The 23,278-nt window shown below is 31.9% G+C and overlaps 1 protein-coding gene across 1 annotated transcript; it reads left to right on the top strand.

Moving 5' to 3' along the window:
- The first annotated feature begins 51 nt into the window (after positions 1–51).
- Positions 52–23,278, top strand: LOC126891933 (26S proteasome regulatory subunit 10B). Its single transcript, XM_050661280.1, has 7 exons — positions 52–229; positions 289–408; positions 463–762; positions 817–1,026; positions 1,567–1,667; positions 20,151–20,365; positions 23,045–23,278. Exons 1-7 carry the CDS (start codon positions 136–138, stop codon positions 23,181–23,183), a joined length of 1,179 nt encoding a protein of 392 aa, XP_050517237.1. The 5' UTR covers positions 52–135; the 3' UTR covers positions 23,184–23,278.

The following is a 23,278-nucleotide window of genomic DNA, read 5'->3' as shown; positions in this document are numbered from 1 at the left end:
CTTATTGAATTAAAAAAGAAGAGTCCAGTCAAACGTCAAACTTGTCAATGTCAAAAGGAATACGGCTAGTCATTCTGTCATTCAATTTCTTCAAATTATTTTCATTTCTTTACGTCCACATAAATATAACTAAAAATGACCCAAATGGACCCCGAACGTGAAAAAAGCCTTCAAGAGTACAGGAAAAAATTATTAGAACACAAAGAAGTTGAATCTAGATTAAAAGAGAGTAAGTATACTTAGATATATTCTAACTATTCCTTTACTGACATGTTTTCATATTTCTAGTGCGAGAGCAGCTAAAAGATCTTACAAAACAATATGATAAATCAGAAAATGATCTTAAAGCTTTACAGAGCATGGGCCAAATAGTTGGAGAAGTACTCAAACAACTCACTGAAGAAAAATGTAAGTTTATATGCAGTTTATATACTTAGAAATTATACATTATTTTGTTTGTAGTTATAGTTAAAGCTACCAATGGTCCCCGTTATGTGGTAGGATGTCGTCGTCAACTAGACAAGGCAAAGTTAAAAGCAGGAACTAGAGTAGCATTGGATATGACTACATTAACTATTATGAGATATTTACCTAGAGAAGTGGACCCATTGGTGTATAACATGAGTCACGAAGATCCCGGGGATGTTACTTATTCTGCTATTGGTGGTTTATCTGAACAGATTAGAGAACTTCGAGAGGTTATTGAACTGCCTTTGTTGAATCCAGAATTGTTTATGAGAGTTGGAATCACTCCACCTAAAGGTACAGTCAGTTGACACACTGAATGATATTTATACTAAATTGTGTATATTTCAGGTTGTTTGTTGTATGGTCCTCCAGGTACTGGCAAAACTCTACTAGCTAGAGCTGTAGCATCTCAGTTAGATGCAAACTTTCTCAAAGTGGTCTCCAGTGCTATTGTTGATAAATATATTGGAGAATCTGCAAGACTGATCAGAGAAATGTTTAATTATGCTAAAGACCATCAACCTTGTATTATTTTCATGGATGAAATTGATGCTATTGGTAAGTGCTAGGTGTAAATTCATTATTTTGTGATATTTTGATGAATAAATAAGTTTTTAAAACAATTAACAAAATACATATAATACCTCTGCTGGGAATTGTTGAATCCAACTAGATGAGCAAACGAAATCTTTACCAAAATGCTGAACAAAATCACACATTAAGTAGTTGTTCTTTAATATTTTAACCACTCTAACAAAACTTCATAGGATTCATTATTCTGGCTCATTTCATTTTCAAAAATTACGGTCATAACGGGTTTAAATTTTCCCCTCATTTTAATGGTTAAAATTGTTGAGTGTGATATACCATATATTTCTTTGCCAAGTGTTTGTTTAGAATTTCACTCTCTAGTTTTGATATATTAATTTTTCTTCTATATTAATTTGTTTTCTTTCCCTTTTGTGATAAGTTAACAGTATCAACTGTAACAATCTGATTGAATAGATTGGAAGAAGCAGACTATGACTCTAAAGACTTGGTAATAATTTTAGAATCAAACAAAAGAACTCGTATTAGAATAATATATTTTATTTTCAGGTGGTAGAAGATTTTCTGAGGGTACTTCAGCTGATAGGGAAATCCAAAGGACTCTTATGGAACTGCTTAACCAAATGGATGGTTTTGATTCATTAGGACAGGTAATATTGTATTATAGGGGAGTGCATATAGATTTTCACTTCGGAAAAAATCAAACAAGATAGAACTTTTTGTTATTTCATTAAGAAATTTTTAATAAACAACATATCAAAAAGTTCTACTCAAGAAGTGGGTGCTTCATTTTTTATTAAACAAATGAACTACGAAATTAGATCTTTTTTTAAATAACTCCGAAAATATAAATTTTAGAAAAAAACTGACTTGCCAATTGAAAAATTCAGAAAATTTTACAGACATATCCATATATAAAGAATTTTCTAAAATTAAATCTGTATCTTCTATAATGTTTTATTTATAACGCTAAAATCACCCTTTTCACAAACATTGGTGCACTGTAAACTAACGTACAGCAAAGTGCACGGTTGAGTTGTTTTAATGTAATTCTTTAACTAATGAATCAAATAAAATTTTACAAATTGAACATGAAAGAAGAATAATTAAGCTATCTTATGGTTATAATAGAAAGAAATAAAATGTATGGGCAAAAGTATGGTGTGGGCGGAAAGTGAGCCTTACATGAATTTTGTTTAAAAATGATTTAAAAATGTGTAACTAATACAATTTTTCTTATAAAACTCTCAATTTTGCCCAACTTGCCTTTCAAGCATCTTACTAAATGATGTTTCATTCAAAAAATCTCAAAAATTTAATTCAAATGATATGACGTCTCAAAAAATGTAATTTTTGAAATCTTTGTAGTTGTATAGAATTACCACCACTTTAACAGTAATACTCAAGTTTGAACAGATCTATGACAGTTTTATAAGTGCCGTTTTAAAGCTTAGGATGTAATCTTTAAAATGCAATAAACTATTTTACTTTAGAAATGAAATAAACTATTTCTTTTTAAGAAAATTAAGATAACAAAAATGTAATACAAAAACCGAAAATTACCAGTTAAAAAAATGTTTATACAAAGTGATCAAAACTTTTTTCTGTAAAACTTACCTAAAATCCATTTAATAATAAGCTTCAACAATAATAAATGTTCAGCAAAAAAATTTTTTATTAGCTCTTATACAGTATGTCTGCGTAACTTGCAACCTATTGATAACTTTTTTATTATCAGTTATTCTTTATAAAATACTCTGCATCATATATAATCTAAGATGCAATCATCAAATATCAAATTTAATTAATGTAATACGAGGTATGTCAAGAAATATGAATTTCACTCAAGAGTAAAGTACCTTTACATTTCACAATATCGAAAATTGTTATTAAGAAAAGTTGTTTGGAAATAAAAAATTTGTTTTAGTGTTCAATTACATCCTTCTAATTGAAATATTGTAAAAAATAAAGGCACTTTTAAAAAAAAATCATATTTTTTACTTACCTTGTATAAAATTAAAAAAGTTTTATATCTGATGGTTGTATCTTAGATTTTAGACCAGGGAGAGCATTTTATAAAGAATAACTTTTTTTCGTAAAAGTGATAATAAAATAGTTATCAGGATTGTAACAAAATGATCATGGGTATCACGTAATTTGAGAAAAAATTTAATTTTTTTATTATAATGATGTAATTGTATATTTAGACAGTTTCTAATTTCAAACAACTTTTCATAATAGTATTTTTTGATATTCTGGAATATAAAGGTACTTTACACTTTAACGAAATTCATATTTTTGACATAACTCGTATAAAATTGATAAAATTTGATATCTGATGGTTCAGTTTTAGTTTTTTGACTATCCAGAGCATTTTATTAAGAATAACTTTTTTTCGTAAAATTGATAATAAAAAAGTTTTCCATGTGGTTCCTAGCTACGCAGACACACTGTATAAGAGCTTCTGTATAAGAATTTTCAAATTGCAATGCCATATTCGGATTCAGCATAATCAAAAACAAAATAGAAACATATTTGATCAAAGTAAAATGATGAATTTAACGATATTTTTAAAATTATTTATACAAAACAATTGTTATTGTTTAAACAAATAGCAGCCAAATCTGCGAGTAGAACTTTTTACTTTAATATGTATATAAACTAACAAAAAAAGTTTTAGAAAAATATAAGCTTGTTTGAATTTTTCCGAAACAATGCATGTGTTCGTTCTAATTGCACTCCCCTATTATTTTAAATCTTATTATATATTATTAAATAATGAATCTCCTTAAAAGTCTGCAGTGATATGGAAATAGTTTATATTTATTTAAAATTCAAGTATTTTCAGGTAAAATATGCAATTGTCATTACAACCTAACTGTGGCTAATTCCGTATTATAAACATAACATTTAACAGAAATTAAGGAAAATGTACAAAAGACAGAACCACTACCACTGTAATTAGACTGTTTGCCTAAAAGTCACAAGAAATATGTTCCTTTACTGTCAGTGCAATTGACTCTCCTAAATACATGTCCCAGAATATTTATCGAAGTTACCAAAGCCATCTATAATTCAATCTGAAACTTTGGGACTGAAAGTGTTTCCAGAAAATAAAGGATATTACACCTCAAAAATAGAAAAACCTTAACAAGCAGTCCTACCCAATATGTAAATCTGAATATTTGAAGATATAAATAATTAGAAAAAGCCTTTAGATAACCTTTCTATGTAGATTTATTTATTTATTTATTTATTTATTTATATACGGTTACAACCATTTACAAAAAAAAAACAATAGGTTATAATATAAATTACATACAATAAAGAGAACAAAAAATACAAATTATCAATATAAATAAGTTACTGATACATATTACACAAACAATCATACCTAAGGACATTAATTAGTGTGGTCGGCGGACAAAAGCAGACAAGTCGCTTTTGAGTTTATTATTATTATTATTTTTACAGAACGATAAGTCTTAGTCAATGTTAACTAAAACCTGACTCAGGAACTTGCTATAAGTTTGGAAAAGGTAAGGTGCTGGTTTGCTAGTCTGGCAGTTCTAGAGAGGAAGTTGTTAAGACCATAGTTAGTACGGTGGATTGGGTAATGGAAACTAACTGTAGCCCTGGTTGTTCTTAGTGGGACATGAATATTAATTTTTTTGAAGAAGCTCTGTAGTTTCAGTTTTTCCATGTAGGATGTTGTAGAAAGTGATGAGATCCCTTCTCTTATGACGAGCAGTGATAGGTGCCATATTTAGGATATTAAGAATATCTGCATCACTGTAATTGCCCAAGATACCAAGTCTATATGCAATTTGCTTTAAAAAATTATGTTTATATATTGTTTATATTTATATAATTTATGTTTATATTAAAAATGTTACAAATGGAATCAGCCAAATCTTAGCAAAAACTGTCCAAGGGCTAAAGATTCAAGAGAACTGACGTTTACTCTAGGAATTTACTGCTTTCTGTCGAGGTTCACTTCCTACTGGAACAACAAACATAGTGGAAATATTTGACTTGCTGAACATAAGAGGAACTGTACAAGTATTTGTTGTTTTCGCCCATTTTACACCTGGTTCCTAAAAAAACTGATAAGACTCTTAGTAAAATTTGATCATTTTGAGCAGTGTATGATTGGTCTGACATTATATTATATTTATTATGACAGAAAAATAATAAAATAAACAAACAAACAGCCATTTTTTGAGGTTGAAGTTATCTGACAAATTTTAAGATTTGGCAGTGACAGTGACAGTATGTAAATAATAAGTATTTATCCTTCAAAACATAATAAATTAAATATAATTAAACTCATATTCGTTATATCACATCTCATAAAAAGCTTTTTACAAGAACGTAGTCAGCGATTTTGATATGGCTTAGAGCCAGACTACATCAAGATCGCCTATAAATAGTGCTGGTAATTGCCTTGCAGCGAGACCAAAAACAAAAAGAAGAGAAGAAGAAAGTACACTGCTCAATTTTCTACAAAATACGCTTTAAGAGTCGTATCAGTTTTTTTTGGAACCAGCTGTACATTAAAATGTGAAAACCTTGAGTTATCCATGTATATGTCTGTCAGTCCATAAACAGAACTCCTCTGTTATTAGAACAGATAGAATGACAAATAGTCTGGGCTGATTATCAGAGAATATGCCATTTTTGGGAAAAGTTATTTACCAGCAATTTTATTGCTGGAATCGAATTATTAGATCCTATATATTAATAATATAGGTATGCAAAGTCCTCAGATAGTGTGCTACTTTTTTTATAAACAAAATGGCGCCCGAAAATCGTGTTTTTTTCAATTATTGCTCTATAACTCCAAAGATTTTAACTTTACAACAAAAACACCCAAATAAAAATTCACCGTGATTAAATTCTGCATAGAGACGTGTTTTTCCAGATCTGCTCCGACGAAAATTTTCCTCGGAAAATGCGGTTTTCCCAACAAAATCTTTAATTTTCAAATAAAGTTTTAGATAAGTAATTATCTACCAATAATTAAATAATTTGGTGACTTAAAACACTTCTTGGTTTAGATTATAGTTCCAGAAGCTGGTGAAAATTAAACAAATATTTTAGCAACAATTCAATTGTTAATTAATAATTTACGGTCGCAATAATAACCAAAATAATTATGATACACTGATCAAACTTTGAAATCTTAAGATGAGATGCCTATTTAACATTTTGTCGACAAAATATAAATTTTTTATTTTTTGCATAATCTTTAAATGTTTAAAAAAAATAGTTATAAACAAATTAACGTTTCTCAGAAAGTTTTTATTATATTATAATTTTAAAAAATAGCTAAAATGCGCATTTCAAATATCTTGAAAATGAATGCTTTAAAACTTTTTTGCAACCATTTGCAAAAAAGTTATGAAACAGCAAAGTAAACATACGATTACTACGGTGTTTATAATTTTTTTAATTCTTTCAAAGCGAAGAAGTGAGTTTAAAGTAGAAGCTAATTATTTACAAAAAAATATCGATTATCAGTTTAATGGTTATATTTTAATTAAAGATTATAAATATATTTTTTTGTAATTTACACGCGCGAAAGTAGACTAATACAGTACTGTAGCTAAAATTTTCACTCGGAGCGACGATCGGCCGCGCGACGTTCACTTTTAATAAATAATGTATGCTGCGTGTCAGTCGCTTCGAGTGAACATTTTAGCTCCGACTCTGTATCAGGCCTACTTTTGCGCTAAAAATTACAAAAAAAGTATTTTTAATCTTTGATTAAAATATAACCATTGCACTAATTTTTGACATTCTTTGTGAGTAATTAGATTGTACCATAGACTCACTTTTAAGCTTTGAAACAATTAAAACAAATTATAAACAACGGAGAAATCGTATATTTACTTTGCTGGTTCATAACTTTTTTGCAAATGGTTGGAAAATTTTTTTAAAGCATTTATTTTCAAGACCTTTGAAATACGCATTTTAAGTATTTTTTAAAATTAGAATATAATAAACAATTTCTGAGAAATGTTAATTTGTTTATAACAATTTTTTTAAACATTTAAAGATTATGCAAAAAAAAATGAAAAAATTATATTTTGTCGACAAAATATTAAATAGGCATCACACCTTTATAATCTTTCTAAGTTTGATCAATGTCTCATGATTATTTTGGTTCTTATTGCGACTGTAAATTGTTAATTAACAATTGAATTGTTGCTAAAATATTCGTTTCATTTTCACCGGCTTCTGAATTTATAATCTATACCAAGAAAGCTTTTATTTCACCAAGCTATATAATTATTGATAAATAATTACTGGCCCAAAAAATTGATTTGAAAATTCGAGATTTTGTTGGGAAAACCCACATTTTCCGAGGAAAATGTTCCTCGGAGCAAATCGTGAAAAACATGCCTCTATGTAGAATTAAATTGGGGTGAATTTTTATTTGAGTGTTTTTGGTGTAAAGTTAAAATCTTCGGAGTTATAGAGCAATAATTGAAAAAAATACGATTTGTCGGCGCCATTTTGTTTATAAAAAAGTAGCACACTATCTGCGGACTTTGTATACCTATATTAATAATATATAGGATCTTATAAATTTATTCCAGCAATAAAATTGCTGGTAAATAACATTTCTTTGTACTTTACTAATTAGACCAGCGTATTATAACTATTTTTTTTTTCAAAATTTAAAGATTATGCAAAAAAAAAGAAAAAATTATATTTTGTCGATAAAATATTAAATAAGCATCTCATCTTTATAAGTTTGATCAATGTATCATGATTATTTTGGTTATTATTGCGATCGTAAATTGTTAATTAACAATGGACCGTGATAGTGTGACGTCAAAACGTCAAAATTTTTCCAAACACGCTGTGTCTAGGGTATACGCTAACGTGTACGCAAATAAAAAAAAGTTAGGTAGAATGGGTAGAATTAAAGATCATAACAAATATTTTTCTCTCAAACAAACACTAAACATATCAAAATAGCGTGTATCAAAATATACAGTCACTGCCCACGCTAAATAGTCACTAGCTTGATGAAGTTTAACTTCTTTATTTGCGTACATTTTAGCGTGTACCTAGACACAACGTGTTTGGAAAACTTTTTTTGACGTTTTGACGTCACGACTATCGCGGTCTATTGAATTGTTGCTAAAATATTCGTTTAATTTTCACCGGCTTCTGGAATTACAATCTATACCAAGAAAGCTTTGATGTCACTAAGTTATTTAATTATTGATTAATAATTACTTACCTAAAACTTTATTTGAAAATTAGAGTTTTTGTTAGGAAAACCCGCATTTTCCGAGGAACATTTTCGTCGAAGCAAATCGTGAAAAACATATCTCTATGCAGAATTTAATTGCGGTGAATTTTTATTTGGGTGTTTTTGTTGTAAAGTTAAAATCTTCGGAGTTATAGAGCAATAATTGAAAAAAATACAATTTGTCGGCGCCATTTTGTTTATAAAAAAAGTAGCACACTATCTGCGGACTTTTCATACCTATATTATTAATATATAGGATCTTATAATTCGATTCCAGCAATAAAATTGCTGGTAAATAACTTTTCCATGAATTTTGCTAATTAGCCCAGAGTAAAATGAGTGCCACGTTTTACAAATATTCTTTTATTGTTGCGAAGTGATCTATGTCCCTATGCCAATGCACTGCTAAAAGATCTGTTGGAATTTTGTGTAGGCGTTTGGAGAGTGTTTGGCACATAGATCTTTTAGCAGTACATTGGCATAGGGACATAAATCACTTCCACACAGCCAAATTTGTCCACCGTCAGACATAGGCCTCCTCAAGATGTCTCCACCCTTCTATGTCCTGCCCAGCTGCAATCCAGTTTGTCGCTATTCTTTTAATGTCATCGGTTTATCTGGTAGGTGGTCTTCCATGACTTTGCTTGTCTGCCCTTGGCCGCCACTGTAGAATCTTCTTTGTCCATCTATTGTCTCTCTGTCTTGCGACGCGTCCTGACCATTTCCACTTCAACTTCGTAATGCCTTTTTTTGATGTCTTTCACTCCAGTTCTTCGCCGTAACTCATCATTTCATATTCTGTCTCTCAAAGTTAGGCCAAGCATGTATCTTTTCATTTTTGGTTGTGCTACTTGTAATTTTCTTATTGATGCTTTAGTCAATGTCAGTGTTTCAGCTCCAATTAAGCACCGGAAGTACACACTGGTTAAATGCTTTTCTTTTTAGCTTTATTGGGATGTTTTTCTTGAACACGTCTCTTAGTTTGCCATGCTCTGCCCATCCTAAAGCTATTCTTCTAGATATTTCGCATGTTTGGTTGTTTCTATTTATTTGTATTTCATGGCCGATAGATGTATTTGTCAACTGTTTTGATATGGCAGTTTTCTAGTTTCAATGGTCCGCTAGGTACTAAATTTGTCATCATTTTAGTTTTCCCAAAGTTTATAATTCAACCCTACTTTTTGAGAAACTCATTGTATTTCTTGTAGCATTTCGTGGGCTTCCTATAAGTCGTCGGTTATTAGAACTATGTCATCTGCAAATCGTAGGTGGTTCACCCTTTCGCCATCGACATTCAAACCTCTGTTTTACCATTCTAACATCTGGAATGCATGTAAGTAATGGCAGCATTGAATAGTTTTGGTGACATGTTGTCTCCTTGTCTAACTCCCCTTTTTGGTTTTATTTTTTTAGTTTGGGTATGGAGGTTTATTGCTGTTGTGGCATTTGCATATATGTTGAATAATGTTAGAATATCGGTAGTCGATTCTACAATCTTTCAAAGCTCTTAAGATGGCTACTATCTCGACAGTGTCAAAGGGTTTTTTGTCTCCGATTTTTAGTGCGTCTGCCACTACTCCGTCTTCTCCTGGTGCTTTGTTATTTTTCATTTTCTTTAAAGCATGATAGATTTCAGCCGTTGATATATCGGGAATATCCTCTGAACCTTGATTCATAATTGTTTGTTCTGTATGTTCTGTCGGGTTTAAGAGCAAACAGTAGCGATCAACAGGTAGCAACAAACGCGTTCCAAGATTGCGGCTCTAATTTTGAATATTTTGTCGAGATATTTGGCACACATATTCGTAATATAATAAAGAATGGCGGTACAGAGCCCAATTTCAGAAATACAGTGTGTCCACGGATGGGGTGCCCAAGAGGAAAAACTTTTTTATTTTCACTTTTAGCTAATAATGTCATTCTTGATAAAAAAAGTTTTGCTTGTTTTAAAACACCATAAAACGAAATAAAATTCAAGTTTTTCAAAACCTGCTTAATTTTGTAGACAATTTTACGTAAATCCCTATGAATGTTGGCACTAAGTTCGAAATCGTAAAAATAATTTAGTGTTTCTAAGCTACAATGTAGCTTACTAACTGTCAACTTCGATAAATAATTTGCGAATTGTCATTTTTTTTCGACATAAATTTTAAACTTTTTTTTAAAAAATGACACATAAAATCATTGTTGAATGCTTAACTTTTGTCGAAAAAAATGACAATTGGCAAATTATTTATCGGAGTTGACAGTTACTAAGCTACATTGTAACTTAGCAACACTAGATTATTGTTACAATTTAGAATTTAGTGTAAAAATTTATAGGGATTTACATAAAATTGGCTACAAAATTAGGCAGGTTTTGAAAAACTTGAATTTGATTTCGTTTTATGGGGTTTTAGAACAAGCAAAACTTTTTATCAAGTATGACGTTTTTCGCTAAAACTGAAAATAAAAAAGTTTTTCCTATTGGGCACCTCATCCGTGGACACACTGTATGTTATTATGTGGAAATTACTCTATAACTAAATAAAATATTGAAAAAAGGAGCCTGTACCGCCATTAAGAAAGACAAAAAATACACTTTCTTCAAATAAACTTTTTTATCCCGTGCCTAGATTTTGTGTCACATTGGAACTACTAAAAATCGATTTTTTTATAACAAGAAATCTAACGTCACTGACTTGGTAACATTTCACGCCTATGTGTATAAAAATTATTGTTTTTGATAGTATAAACGTCACTGTCAGTGTCGAATTACCGACGCACTGTTGCCGCACTTTTGAAAGTTCGCAGAACTTTCGCAATCTTGGACCGCGTTTGTTGCTACCTGTTGATCGCTACTGCAAAGAATACATATCTCTCACAAGAACCGACACGGACGGCGATTCTTTTGTTGTTAGCATGTACTTAATTTTAGTATCGAGTTGGCAAGTGTACACGCGAATACACTGAGAAAAGTCTCGCACATTTCTGGCGTGTATCAATAAAATTTTAGTTGCACTGAGAAAAAGGTTGCATGCAGGGCAGGCTTTTGTTGACATTCTTAATATGGTGGAATTATTTTTGATTTACAAAAGGTTGCAAATACAACACAAAGTAATGGTGAGAATTATATTGATTAAAACCATGGATAAAATACCTTTTTTATCCTGATTTTAGCATTGAAAGACCAATAATAAAATATATTATAGTGGCGTGACATTCACTAATTATTCTTTTTGCCTTATATTGATACAACGATACAAAATATAATTTGTTGTTTTCACCAATTTTGAAAAAGTGTGAACAAGTTGGTGAGAATTTGAACGACTTGGTGTGACCTAATAGGCTGTCTGTCCGTCCGACCGCGAATATAACTCCTTCAGTCACTATACCAGGTAGAATGACAAATGAGGTGTCAAATGAAAGCTCATAATCCATGGATGGTACTAAAGGTGGGAAATTTGACCTAGGACTTCCGGTTTTAGAAATGCGACCGGAAGTACTATTTTAAAGTCACCGCAATAGCACAAGTGATATCCGTCCGACCGCGAATACAACTCCTCAGTTACTAATACACATAGAATGACAAATGAGGTGTCGAATGAAAGCTTATAACCCATGGATGGTATTAAAGATGAGAAATTTGACATCGGACTTCGGTTTTAGAGTTACAACCGTAGGTACTGCTTTAAAGTCACTCAAAATATGAATGTAAAACAAGATGACAAAATTAGTAAAATCGTAGATCAATCGACGCAAAGTTACACGAAGAGTTCCAATATCGACTTCCAGTTCTACTTTCGATTACTTTGGGTGAAAACCTAGGACCAATTACTTGTTTGTCGAGGTATTTCCTAATTCATTATATTCGTTCTCTGCTTGGATCTTCCATAAATAATAAACAATAAATAACTTTTTATTAATTTCACGCCTTAAGTCAATTATTTATCAAATACACAAACAATATTATTTAATAAACAACTCAATCCAATCTGTGACTAGACAATCAACATACAAACCCCATTCAAAGCAAATATTCCTGAAGCCGTGTCAAATATTTCATAGCGTTGTTTGTCACTTCTTGTCACTACATTCTGTTCGACTGAGTGCGTTGTATGACAAAGATAGCGAACGTACGATTTGGAGAATATCATCACGGACAATGTTAGAACAAGACAAGCCTGCATTTTATGTATCGATGAAATGTCCCTAAAGTCTAACGTATTTTATGAATATATGGAAACGTTTTGATCATTATGGTCAGAAGCTTATATTCCATATAAAAGCAGTCTTTAGCTTTTTGTTGGAACGCAAGTATAATCAAGAGAATGTAAACCTATTATGAAGAGTGTATTGTCAATTATCAAGCATTAACTTGAATGTTGAAACAATTTCAAGTGATATTGGATCAAACTTTTTGAATTAGCTAAATTATATAATGTTACTCCTGAAAATCCTGAATTTCAAGTAGTCAGTCATAAATTGTTTTATATATTTGACCTAAAAGTTATTGTTTTATACAAACTACAGAAACAATTTAATGAAACATAGTTTATTAAATTTAATTTAGGTTTGCTGATAAAAGTACTTTATGGAAGTTTTTCTGAGTATTGGATTCTCAACTTTTTAAACACAGCACGTGGCTTGTGGAATGAACACATATAAAATATGACTTTAAGTGCTCTTCCTGCAGATGCAGTTGGTACAGTAGAGGTCAAAGAAAGGTTAGAGAATTTGTATGATATTTTAGATTCAAATTCTTTGTGAAATCCCAATAAATACAAAATTAATTTTTTATACGATAGTTTATAGTTCATGAAAAAGCTTAAAATAATTAATTCACATAATCAAGATATCTCAAAAAGAATTAAATTACATAAATGTTGGAAAATAACAATTAATAGTTGTAGGCTATTAACAATTAATAGTTGTGGGACATGTTGGCAAAACTGGTCTTTATTTATTTAAAAACTAGATGCATAAATAAATACTGTTTAGAAAACTTTTTTGTAGTATCAGGCAACAGGTTGGTAATTGTGTAAACCAACACCATTAAATTTTCAAGGGCTTTGCACTGGTAAACATATTTACATTCAGGAAGTATGAATTGCATGAATGACTTAAATCAAGTTTTACTGGATGTTAAATAACAATATTTGATAGACAAAATCAACCAAAACCCATTTCAGACACCAGCTACAGGAGAGAAAATATTCCCCACAGAAAATGCTTTTACTTATGTTTGTGGATATCTTAAAAATCACTTAATGGGCATAGTAACAGTGACAGTTGTGAAAATTACCGGACACAGTGTGAATCTTCAGATGTGAATTCTTTGTTGATATATAAAACTTACAACCCCACAAAAATGATTCATGTAGCATTACAGTATCCTCCTGATTTTTTTATTAAATAAAACAAATAAAGTAAAAACTAAACTTAAAACCTATAAAATAAGTCTATATAGTATTTTTACTACAAAAACGTTATTACGTAGGTCAAAATTTTTGACGTAAGAGAACTGTCAAAACATTAGAATGTGACTTTTCATTATTGCTATGTTTATTATAAACACGACAATAATGAAAAGTCACATTCTAATGTTTTGACAGTTCTCTTACGTCAAAAATTTTGACCTACGTAATAACGTTTTTGTAGTAAAAATACTATACAAAATATTATGAGCTACAAACTGATACAAAAACAAAATACTAACGCCAAGCCAAGCCAAGCCAAACAAACAACTGTGACAACAAACGCCGATCCTGTACAAGACAAATGTCACCAAAATTATTTGCTATTCATACAAATTGAGAAATGGCTGATCTGGCACATGCGCATAAAAATTTAGTTCATAGATAATCCGTTTGTGTCGGTTCTTGGGAGATATGTATTCTTTGCTATTATGAAGAGTGTATTGTCAATTATCAAGCATTAACTTGAATGTTGAAACAATTTCAAGTGATATTGGATCAAACTTTTTGAATTAGCTAAATTATATAATGTTACTCCTGAAAATCCTGAATTTCAAGTAGTCAGTCATAAATTGTTTTATATATTTGACCTAAGTTATTGTTTTATACAAACTACAGAAACAATTTAATGAAACATAGTTTATTAAATTTAATTTAGGTTTGCTGATAAAAGTACTTTATGGAAGTTTTTGTGAGTATTGGATTCTCAACTTTTTAAACACAGCACGTGGCTTGTGGAATGAACACATATAAAATATGACTTTGTGCTCTTCCTGCAGATGCATTTGGTACAGTAGAGGTCAAAGAAAGGTTAGAGAATTTGTAGGATATTTTAGATTCAAATTCTTTGTGAAATCCCAATAAATACAAAATTAATTTTTTATACGATAGTTTATAGTTCATGAAAAAGCTTAAAATAATTAATTCACATAATCAAGATATCTCAAAAAGAATTAAATTGTATAAATGTTGGAAAATAACAATTAATAGTTGTAGGCTATATAAGAAAATATATATAGAAAATAAGTCTATACAAAATATTATGAGCTACAAACTGATACAAAAACAAAATACTAACGCCAAGCCAAGCCAAACAAACAACTGTGACAACCACAGATCACTTAACTCTCTTGGTAGAGGAGGTAGGTGATCTGTGGTGACAACAAACGCCGATCCTGTACAAGACAAATGTCACCAAAATTATTTGCTATTCATACAAATTGAGAAATGGCCGATCTGGCACATGCGCATAAAAATTTAGTTCATAGATAATCCGTTTGTGTCGGTTCTTGGGAGATATGTATTCTTTGGCTACTGTGTGCTCTTAAGTCAAGTTTATTTAAACAAACTGGAACATGAAGTAAAAACCACTTCTATGTAAAAGGTATATTTACTAAAAATTTTTAGAATCCCAATGGATTCAATAAAATGAGTTCATCAGAACGTTTTCAAACCTATCGGTCCATCATCAGTGATTTGAATACTTGCAAAATAGCCCCAGAACCAAACAATGGTTGTGATTATAAATAAATCTACATTATGTTGAAATAAATTTAAAATGGCTAAACGCCGATGTTCAAGGATTAAACCTCTGGGAACATGGTGAAACTCTACCCGAGGACCCAATCAACCATCTTCGGTCAACGATGACTACTAAGTCATTACTTAGTAGTCACTTAGTAGTCATCGTTGACCGAAGATGGTTGATTGGGTCCTCGGGTAGAGTTTCACCATGTTCCCAGAGGTTTAATCCTTGAACATCGGCGTTTAGCCATTTTAAATTTATTTCAACATAATGTAGATTTATTTATAATCACAACCATTGTTTGGTTCTGGGGCTATTTTGCAAGTATTCAAATCACTGATGATGGACCGATAGGTTTGAAAACGTTCTGATGAACTCATTTTATTGAATCCATTGGGATTCTAAAAATTTTTAGTAAATATACCTTTTACATAGAAGTGGTTTTTACTTCATGTTCCAGTTTGTTTAACTATAAGGTATACAGCCAATCCAGGGAACTACCCCTTTTTAGTTTGGTCAAGTTTATTTGTATATATAGTATTTTATTTATAGAAGTCTTCCACTATCTCTAGTATTTCCTCTCTGTTGGATGTAAGTTAAATAAATCACTTAGCAACAATAAAAGGATATTTGTAAAAAGTGGCACTTAGTCCTATTAGCATATCAGGACCACGGTTTTTGGCCCTTCGCTTCGTTATCAAATGTATTCGCTTCGTATCTGTTTAGTGTACAGATAGCCAATGATCGATAACGAAGCAAAGGGTCAAAAATCGAGGTCCAGGTCTTCAAATGTGGTTTTGAAGGTAGGAAATTTGACCTTAAATTACCGGTTCTAGAGTTGCAACCGGAAGTACATCAGTTGTTTTAAAGTCACTAAAACAGTACAAGCGATGTACTCAACACGCTGTAGCAAGATGGGAACAAATATTGTTCGTCCGCTATAACTTTTCCCATGCGTCACGATTCATTTTTAAACAAATTAAGTCAAAACATAAAGTGAAACGAATGTCGTTGTGTATATACATTTTGTATACCTACTGTATACTATATACTACACACATCGGCGTACGTTTCACTTTATGTTTTGACTTAATTTGTTTGAAAATGAATCGTGACGCATGAATCGCAGAGAAGGTTTATACGGTTTTATATGTCATTTTAGTAGCCACCAAAACTTTTTCATCTATATGTATAAAATGCTCTTTTCACGGTATTTGTTGCCATACTCCTCCGAAACGGTTTGACCGATTTTTGGTCAAACCGTTTATTATAACGGGAAAAGTTATAATTAACTATTTAGATGGGAAATAAGCCACAATTAAATTGAAAAAAATAATTTTATTAACGTTTCGACGCCCAAATCGGTTGCCGTTGTCAAAATACAAAATACTACTAAATTAAACAAAAATGTCGTTGCTTAGTAAAAAAATTCTTCTAATAATTTATTTAACCTGACTAATTTATATCGGCAATTCAGACATATATTATACATTTTAAAGCAGAAGACTTTAAAATGATATTGCCAATATTTATGAGTTGCGTTCCTGGGACGACTTTACTGAAAATATAAAAATATTTACTTTATAAAAATGCCACAAGGAAATAGCTTCAGAACAACATTGGGAAAAGTTATAGCGGACGAACAATATGAGGCTATGTGTGCAACAAGGACAAACTCGGAAATCCTCGTTTTGAGAAAAACGCAATATTAAAGTTGTTGATTGAGGAGAAACTCTGCAAATTTTATTATTTAATTCAATAATTGAAGACAATATTATGAATTAATGAATCACTGTGTGATGTGAAGAGACGAACCTAGAAAATAATGGTAAAAAGAAAAAAATCGGCCAAAGTCGAGCTGGCCCTTGTTACATGCATAGCCTCATATATACTTCTGGTTAAAAGTTGTAACCGGAACTGCCACATTATAGTCACAGAAATAGCACACATGTTATATCAATCGATGATTGAAAAGTCGAGTTTGAATATTTAGTTCCGGTTTTGATGCCATTTCCGGTTAAAAAGGTATGACCTGTAGTCTGCCAAAAATTCCTCTAAATTAGTGAAATCGTATATCAATTGACGCAAAGTTACATGAAGAGTTCAGATATCGATCACCTTGGCTGCAAACCTAGGATTTACAAGTTCCAATTGTTTGTTATTTTCAAAACCATCGAAAAATATAACATACGAGTTTTTTTAGCCTGTCCGACTTTCTGAATACTAATAATTTTATAACGAAACTCAATTTTATAACGAATCTGATGAGGGATTAGTTGACCCCGATAGTTTCCACCCTCCTTTATGCTTTAATTTAGACCGCGGAGATGTTTTAACTGATGAAATGAAAGCTGAAGGCTTTTTCTACGACTTTAAATCAGCAAATTTTCAAGGTATTTCTGATTACTTAGACACAATATACTGGGATGAAATTTTCAGAGACAAAAGTTTAGATGATATGGTCAATATACTTTATGATGTCTTATATGGCGCTGTCGATGTTTATGTACCAATAAAAAAGTTTTATACCGGTAATTTTCCTAAATGGTATACCCGAGAGTTAAGAAACTGCATCATTGCTAAAAAAAAAGCTCATAAGAAATTTAAAGTGGCCAGGTTACCTCAAGACTATAATGAATTTTCTAGATTAAGGTCGATATGCAAGTCCTTATCAGGTCAAGCATACAATCAGTTTCTAGCAAACGTTGAACATCCCAGTAACACTTCATCCCAGTAACAGTTGACACTTCCCAGTAACATTAAAAGCTTCTGGAGGTTCGTAAATTCTAAAAGGAACAATAATAGCATTCCGAACACTTTAAACCATAATGGCCAAACCAGTTCCGATGGTCCTACCATAGCCAAGATGTTTGCTCAGTACCTTGCTGCAGTGTATAGTGAGGACGAATGTCCTATTTCAAATAGTGCAAGGCTAACACTAGTTTCAATATTACTGGTTGTGACTTATCTATTTCAGAGGTATATACCAAATTATCCCAGCTAAACATACATAAGGGTCCAAGGCCTGATGGAATCCCACCAAAGTTACTGAAATACTGTAGTTTTAATCTTGCTCGTCCCTTATTCTTTATTTTTCAAAAATCATTACAAACGAGTGAATTCCCTCCCGTTTGGAAAGTTAATTTTATATCAACGATATTCAAGAATGGCGATAGAAGCAGGGTTCAGAGCTACAGACCTATTAGCATCCTTAATACTATACCTAAACTGTTCGAGAGTTTAATATGTGACAAAATTAAGCCTACTATACAAAATGTAATCATTGAACAACAGTATGGTTTTCTTATGGGGAGATCAACTGAAATGAACTTGTTAAATTATACCTCCTTCTTAAATAAAGCATTGGAAAGCAAACAACAGGTAGATGCGATTTATACAGATTTTTCCAAGGCATTCGATAGGGTCAACCATACGTTTTTGTTACATAAGATCGAACAGTTAGGTTTCTCTGATCCTCTGCTTAGTTGGATTCGAAATTATCTATTAGATAGAAGGCAGATAGTTCGTATTAAGAATTATTTCTCTAATGAAATTATAGTTAAATCGGGGGTACCTCAATGCTCCCACTTAGGAGGGATTGCTCCTTTTTAATTTATTTATAAATGACACAAATGAAAGTTTCAATTTTGCTCAATTTATTCTATTTGCTGATGACCTTAAATTATTTCACATAATTACCTCTGATTTGGATCACTACAATTTGCAATCAGATCTTAATGGTCTTGTGGAATGGTGCTCACTTAATGGTATGGACTTAAATGCAAACAAATGCCATGCTATAACTTTTACTCGACTAAGAAACTTTGAGAATAATTCTTACTATATACGGGACACTAGGTTACAATTAGTTGACTCAGTTATTGATCTGGGTGTTATTCCGTATGATGACACTAACTTGAATTTCAACCTACACATTAATAGCATGGTTTCTAAGTCATTAAAGATGCTTGGCTTTGTTAAAAGATGCAGCTATGACTTTACGACTGGTCGTTCTTTAAAACTTCTTTATTGTTCTTTGGTTAGACCACATTTAGACCACATCATGTGTTTGGTCACCTCAATATAATTGTCACATTAATAAAATCGAACAAGTTCAGCGTAAATTCTTACGTTATTATGCTTATAAGATGCATCTCACTGGTCAAAGGTATGAGTCTTTACTGCGAATTATTCGACTTGACTCATTACAGAGTCGTCGTCAACATAAAGATCTTTGCTTCTTATATAACTTAATTCATGGTCATAAATTCTGTATCTCACTCTTAAATAAAATTGGTCTACATGTACCTTCAAGAACCATCCGTTCTGTGACCACCTTCCACGAAGTCATTAACCGTACAAAGTATGGTTCAAGTTCCTATCTCTATAAAACTATTAAATTAGCAAACACATTATCTCCGTATATTGATTTCTTTATGAACGACTTTACTGCGTTTTCCACACAATTACATTTATATTTAACTTAATGTTCTAATTTCAAGACTGATTTGTCAATTACTGTTATTGTCTTTGTTCTAAGATAAGTTGTATTTGTCAATTGCAAAATGTTCTAGCTCTCAATTGTTAAATGAGAGCAAGTAATTTTATTTTTTATTATTGTTTGTTATGTATTTACCAATCTTGTACCTACTAGATCTTATTTTGAATTGTTTTTCTAATTTGTGTGACATTTTAATTGTATCATGTACTAATGGACTTCGGTCCGTCAATAAATATTAAATAAATAAATAAATAAAAACAAATTTTTCCAAAGCTAATTTAAAAGATAGCTTTCCATGAACATTTACTAATATCGTTTTGGTTAAATAGTACCTACACATTGGATGTAAATATCAGCATTTTCAAATTTGGTTTTTTTTAGGTAAAAATGATTATGGCAACCAACAGACCCGATACTCTAGATCCTGCTCTGCTCCGTCCAGGTCGTTTGGACAGAAAAATCGAGATACCTCTTCCAAATGAGCAAGCCCGTCTTGAAATTTTGAAGATCCATGCCCTCCCGATCGCTAAACATGGAGAAATCGATTATGAAGCCATCGTAAAATTATCTGACACATTCAATGGAGCTGATTTAAGGTAAGTTGTACTTGAACATTTACATATTATTTTTACTCTTTACAGTAGAACTCTTATTCAGGGCCGCCGCTAATGTAATGGCCGCCCGTGTGCAACTTAATATTTGACGCCCTCTTCCAATTTCAACACTTTACAAAAGTGTACATACTAGTATTTAAAGAAATGTGTAGAAGAATCATAACAATAATAATTTGAAAATAGATAAATACTTGAACATTTAGACTAATATCCATGATCCAACGTCCATTACATGTATATCCTAATTTAAACGTCCATTTAATTAAAATAAACTGTGACTAGATAACATAAAACCATAAAAAAATTAACACGGACTTTTCGGGCTTTCGTTTCGGAAAACTTGTTGACAATGTTTAACAATGTTTTTGACAGTGCTTTTTTTGTTTGTTTTCTGGCCTTGGTGTTGAACCTTTAGCCACGTAATTACATATTATACTTATATCTAGCTCAGGGGAGTTATGTATAGTGTGTTGAGCAAATGTCTTGTAACTTTGAAAATGTGACTTCATTGTCTTTTCAAAGAGACGCTAATTGTATCTGGACGTATGCAGTCCCTCCGGTGAGTACCAATTCCACAAGGATATAAACTATTTTCACCTATTATTATTAATAAATGAAATGTCTATCTGTTCTCTTCTCCCTTTTTCTCTTCCTGTTCTATTTCTTTCTTCCTCTCTCTTGGTTTGCTGTTTCTCTCTTCCTTCCCTCTTTTTTCTTCTATCATCTATCTCTTTTTCATTGCTTTTGTTTGCGCTGGTTCTAGATCCAATTTATTCCTTTTCTTACACTTCTCGCCTCCAGTTTTTCTCCCCTCGCGTTTCGTCCCTTCCTTTTTCCCTCCCTCTTTTGTTTTTTCTTTCGCCCACGCTGCCCTCTTTTCCGCCTTTATTGTTTTTCTTTTTTGTCCCATTTTTCTATCCACGAGTTGGGTCGTGCTGTGGGGCAGTGCGCCCTTGCCCCTCCAAGGCTGTCTTCCACTCGGGTTCGCCATCTCCCTTAAGCATCGCATGTAACCCACTATGTTACCCCTGGGCCATCAACCCTTCGGATGATGGTGTTACACCTTGAGGTTGGGGTGGCGGTATATTAGGATGATACATAGCCGTCATCCCTATGCATATCCGTTTGTTTTCAGTGGTTTCCTCCACTGGTTTCACAGGTTTACTCCTCGGGTATAGGTTTGGGTATAGGGACGTGTATGATGGGTAGGGGTAGGTGTCGTATGATAGTTGGGAGTATTAACTAGCACACACGGACAAGTTAGGAGCTTGGCTAGAGGAGAGCGGACAGCTGCTCCAATTTGTTGCCTTTTACGATAAGCAGGAAAAGCTGTGGAGGTATTTGTACTTGAGCGGCCCGCATAAACACAGGGATGAGAAAAATATCTAAAAGTACGAAAACCGCCAGCCGCTTTGAATGAAAAAGTATTCACGAAACTGCTTTATGAATATACTTGCAAAGGAGCAGTGCTACAATAAATAATATTTTCTGATATTTTTGTTTAGTTGTGATGAAAAAAGAACTATAAATTATAAATGAAACGCATTTTAGTACTATCAGGTAATAATAATAATAGTTTACAGAATTATCTGAATCATTATTACTTAATTATTTGAATTTATTTTAGTTTCAAAAAAAGTATTATCATCAGTGACCTGCTTTTGGCCGCCCCTATTGTTGGCCGCCCGTGTGCGATGCACACTTAGCACACATGGTAGCGGCGGCCCTGCTCTTATTATCCGTGCTATGATTTTCCATTACTCGAAAATTGAATTTAGAATGAAACAATAAAACGCCTCTACTGAAGAGAATTTATGACGAATTTGTTGAATAAACTTGCAGATGTGGAAAGAAAACTCTCTACTCACATTCCTTTATGTTTATTAAATGATGTGTTTATGCGACAGGTTTTGGAGTTTACAATTTGTACTCCATCATCAGGCCTATAAAATTGATGATTTTTATTTCAAAAATGCAGGTTTTACTGTGGTAAATGCGTGGAGTGTAAAAAAAGAGAAGGTTTTGGCGAGAACGAAATAATAACGCTAGAGGAAGATGAAAGCATTATCGAATAAGATGATAAAGAAACTATGGTAACTGAACTAACTGTATTAGTGTGCAACGCTGATGAGTAAACCGAGATTGAGATGTGAACACAGTGTGACAAAGATGAGCCACGTTATCAGCTTGTTACAATATTGTTGAACTTGTTTTGAATCGGCTAGTTAAGTTTCAAACTGATTCATCTGAAGATGAGCGTCAAGACGAAGAAAATGATGGGACGGTATAATTGTTCACAGACCCAAGTCGGATTCTGCAATCAACACCATACCATCGGCATATCTGATGTTTATATTTGAGCTCCTCTGTAAATAAGAACTCGGGATAAAGATTAAATAGCAGGGGTGACAAAACACATCCCTGTATAACTCCTCTGCTAATTACTACTTCTGCGGACGTGGAACGTTAACTCTGGCGTTTTGGTTCCAGTATAAGTTTTTTAGTAGTTTTATGTCCTTCCCATCTAAACCAACTTCTAGTATACCTTCTAATAGTAGGTTGTGTCTAACTCTATCAAATGCTTTTTCAAGTCTATGAAGAATATAAATATATATTTTTTACTATATTTTTTAAACTAACATATTTTAATTCTTTTTACAGAAATGTATGCACAGAAGCTGGACTTTTTGCTATAAGAGCTGAACGAGAGTATGTAATCCAAGAAGACTTTATGAAAGCCGTGAGAAAAGTGGCTGATAACAAGAAACTTGAAAGTAAATTAGATTATAAACCTGTATAAACCCAGTTGTAACTTTAACATAGTTTTAAGTTTTTCTTTTGCTACTATAAAACCGTTTAACAAAATGTCTGTGTGAATAAAAAGGTATTTTGTAA

The sequence above is a fragment of the Diabrotica virgifera genome, chromosome 9 (genome assembly GCF_917563875.1).
Source record: "Diabrotica virgifera virgifera chromosome 9, PGI_DIABVI_V3a".
Lineage (NCBI taxonomy): Eukaryota > Metazoa > Arthropoda > Insecta > Coleoptera > Chrysomelidae > Diabrotica > Diabrotica virgifera.
Note: the sequence above shows the minus strand (reverse complement) of the source record. Positions and strands in the feature narration are given on the sequence as shown.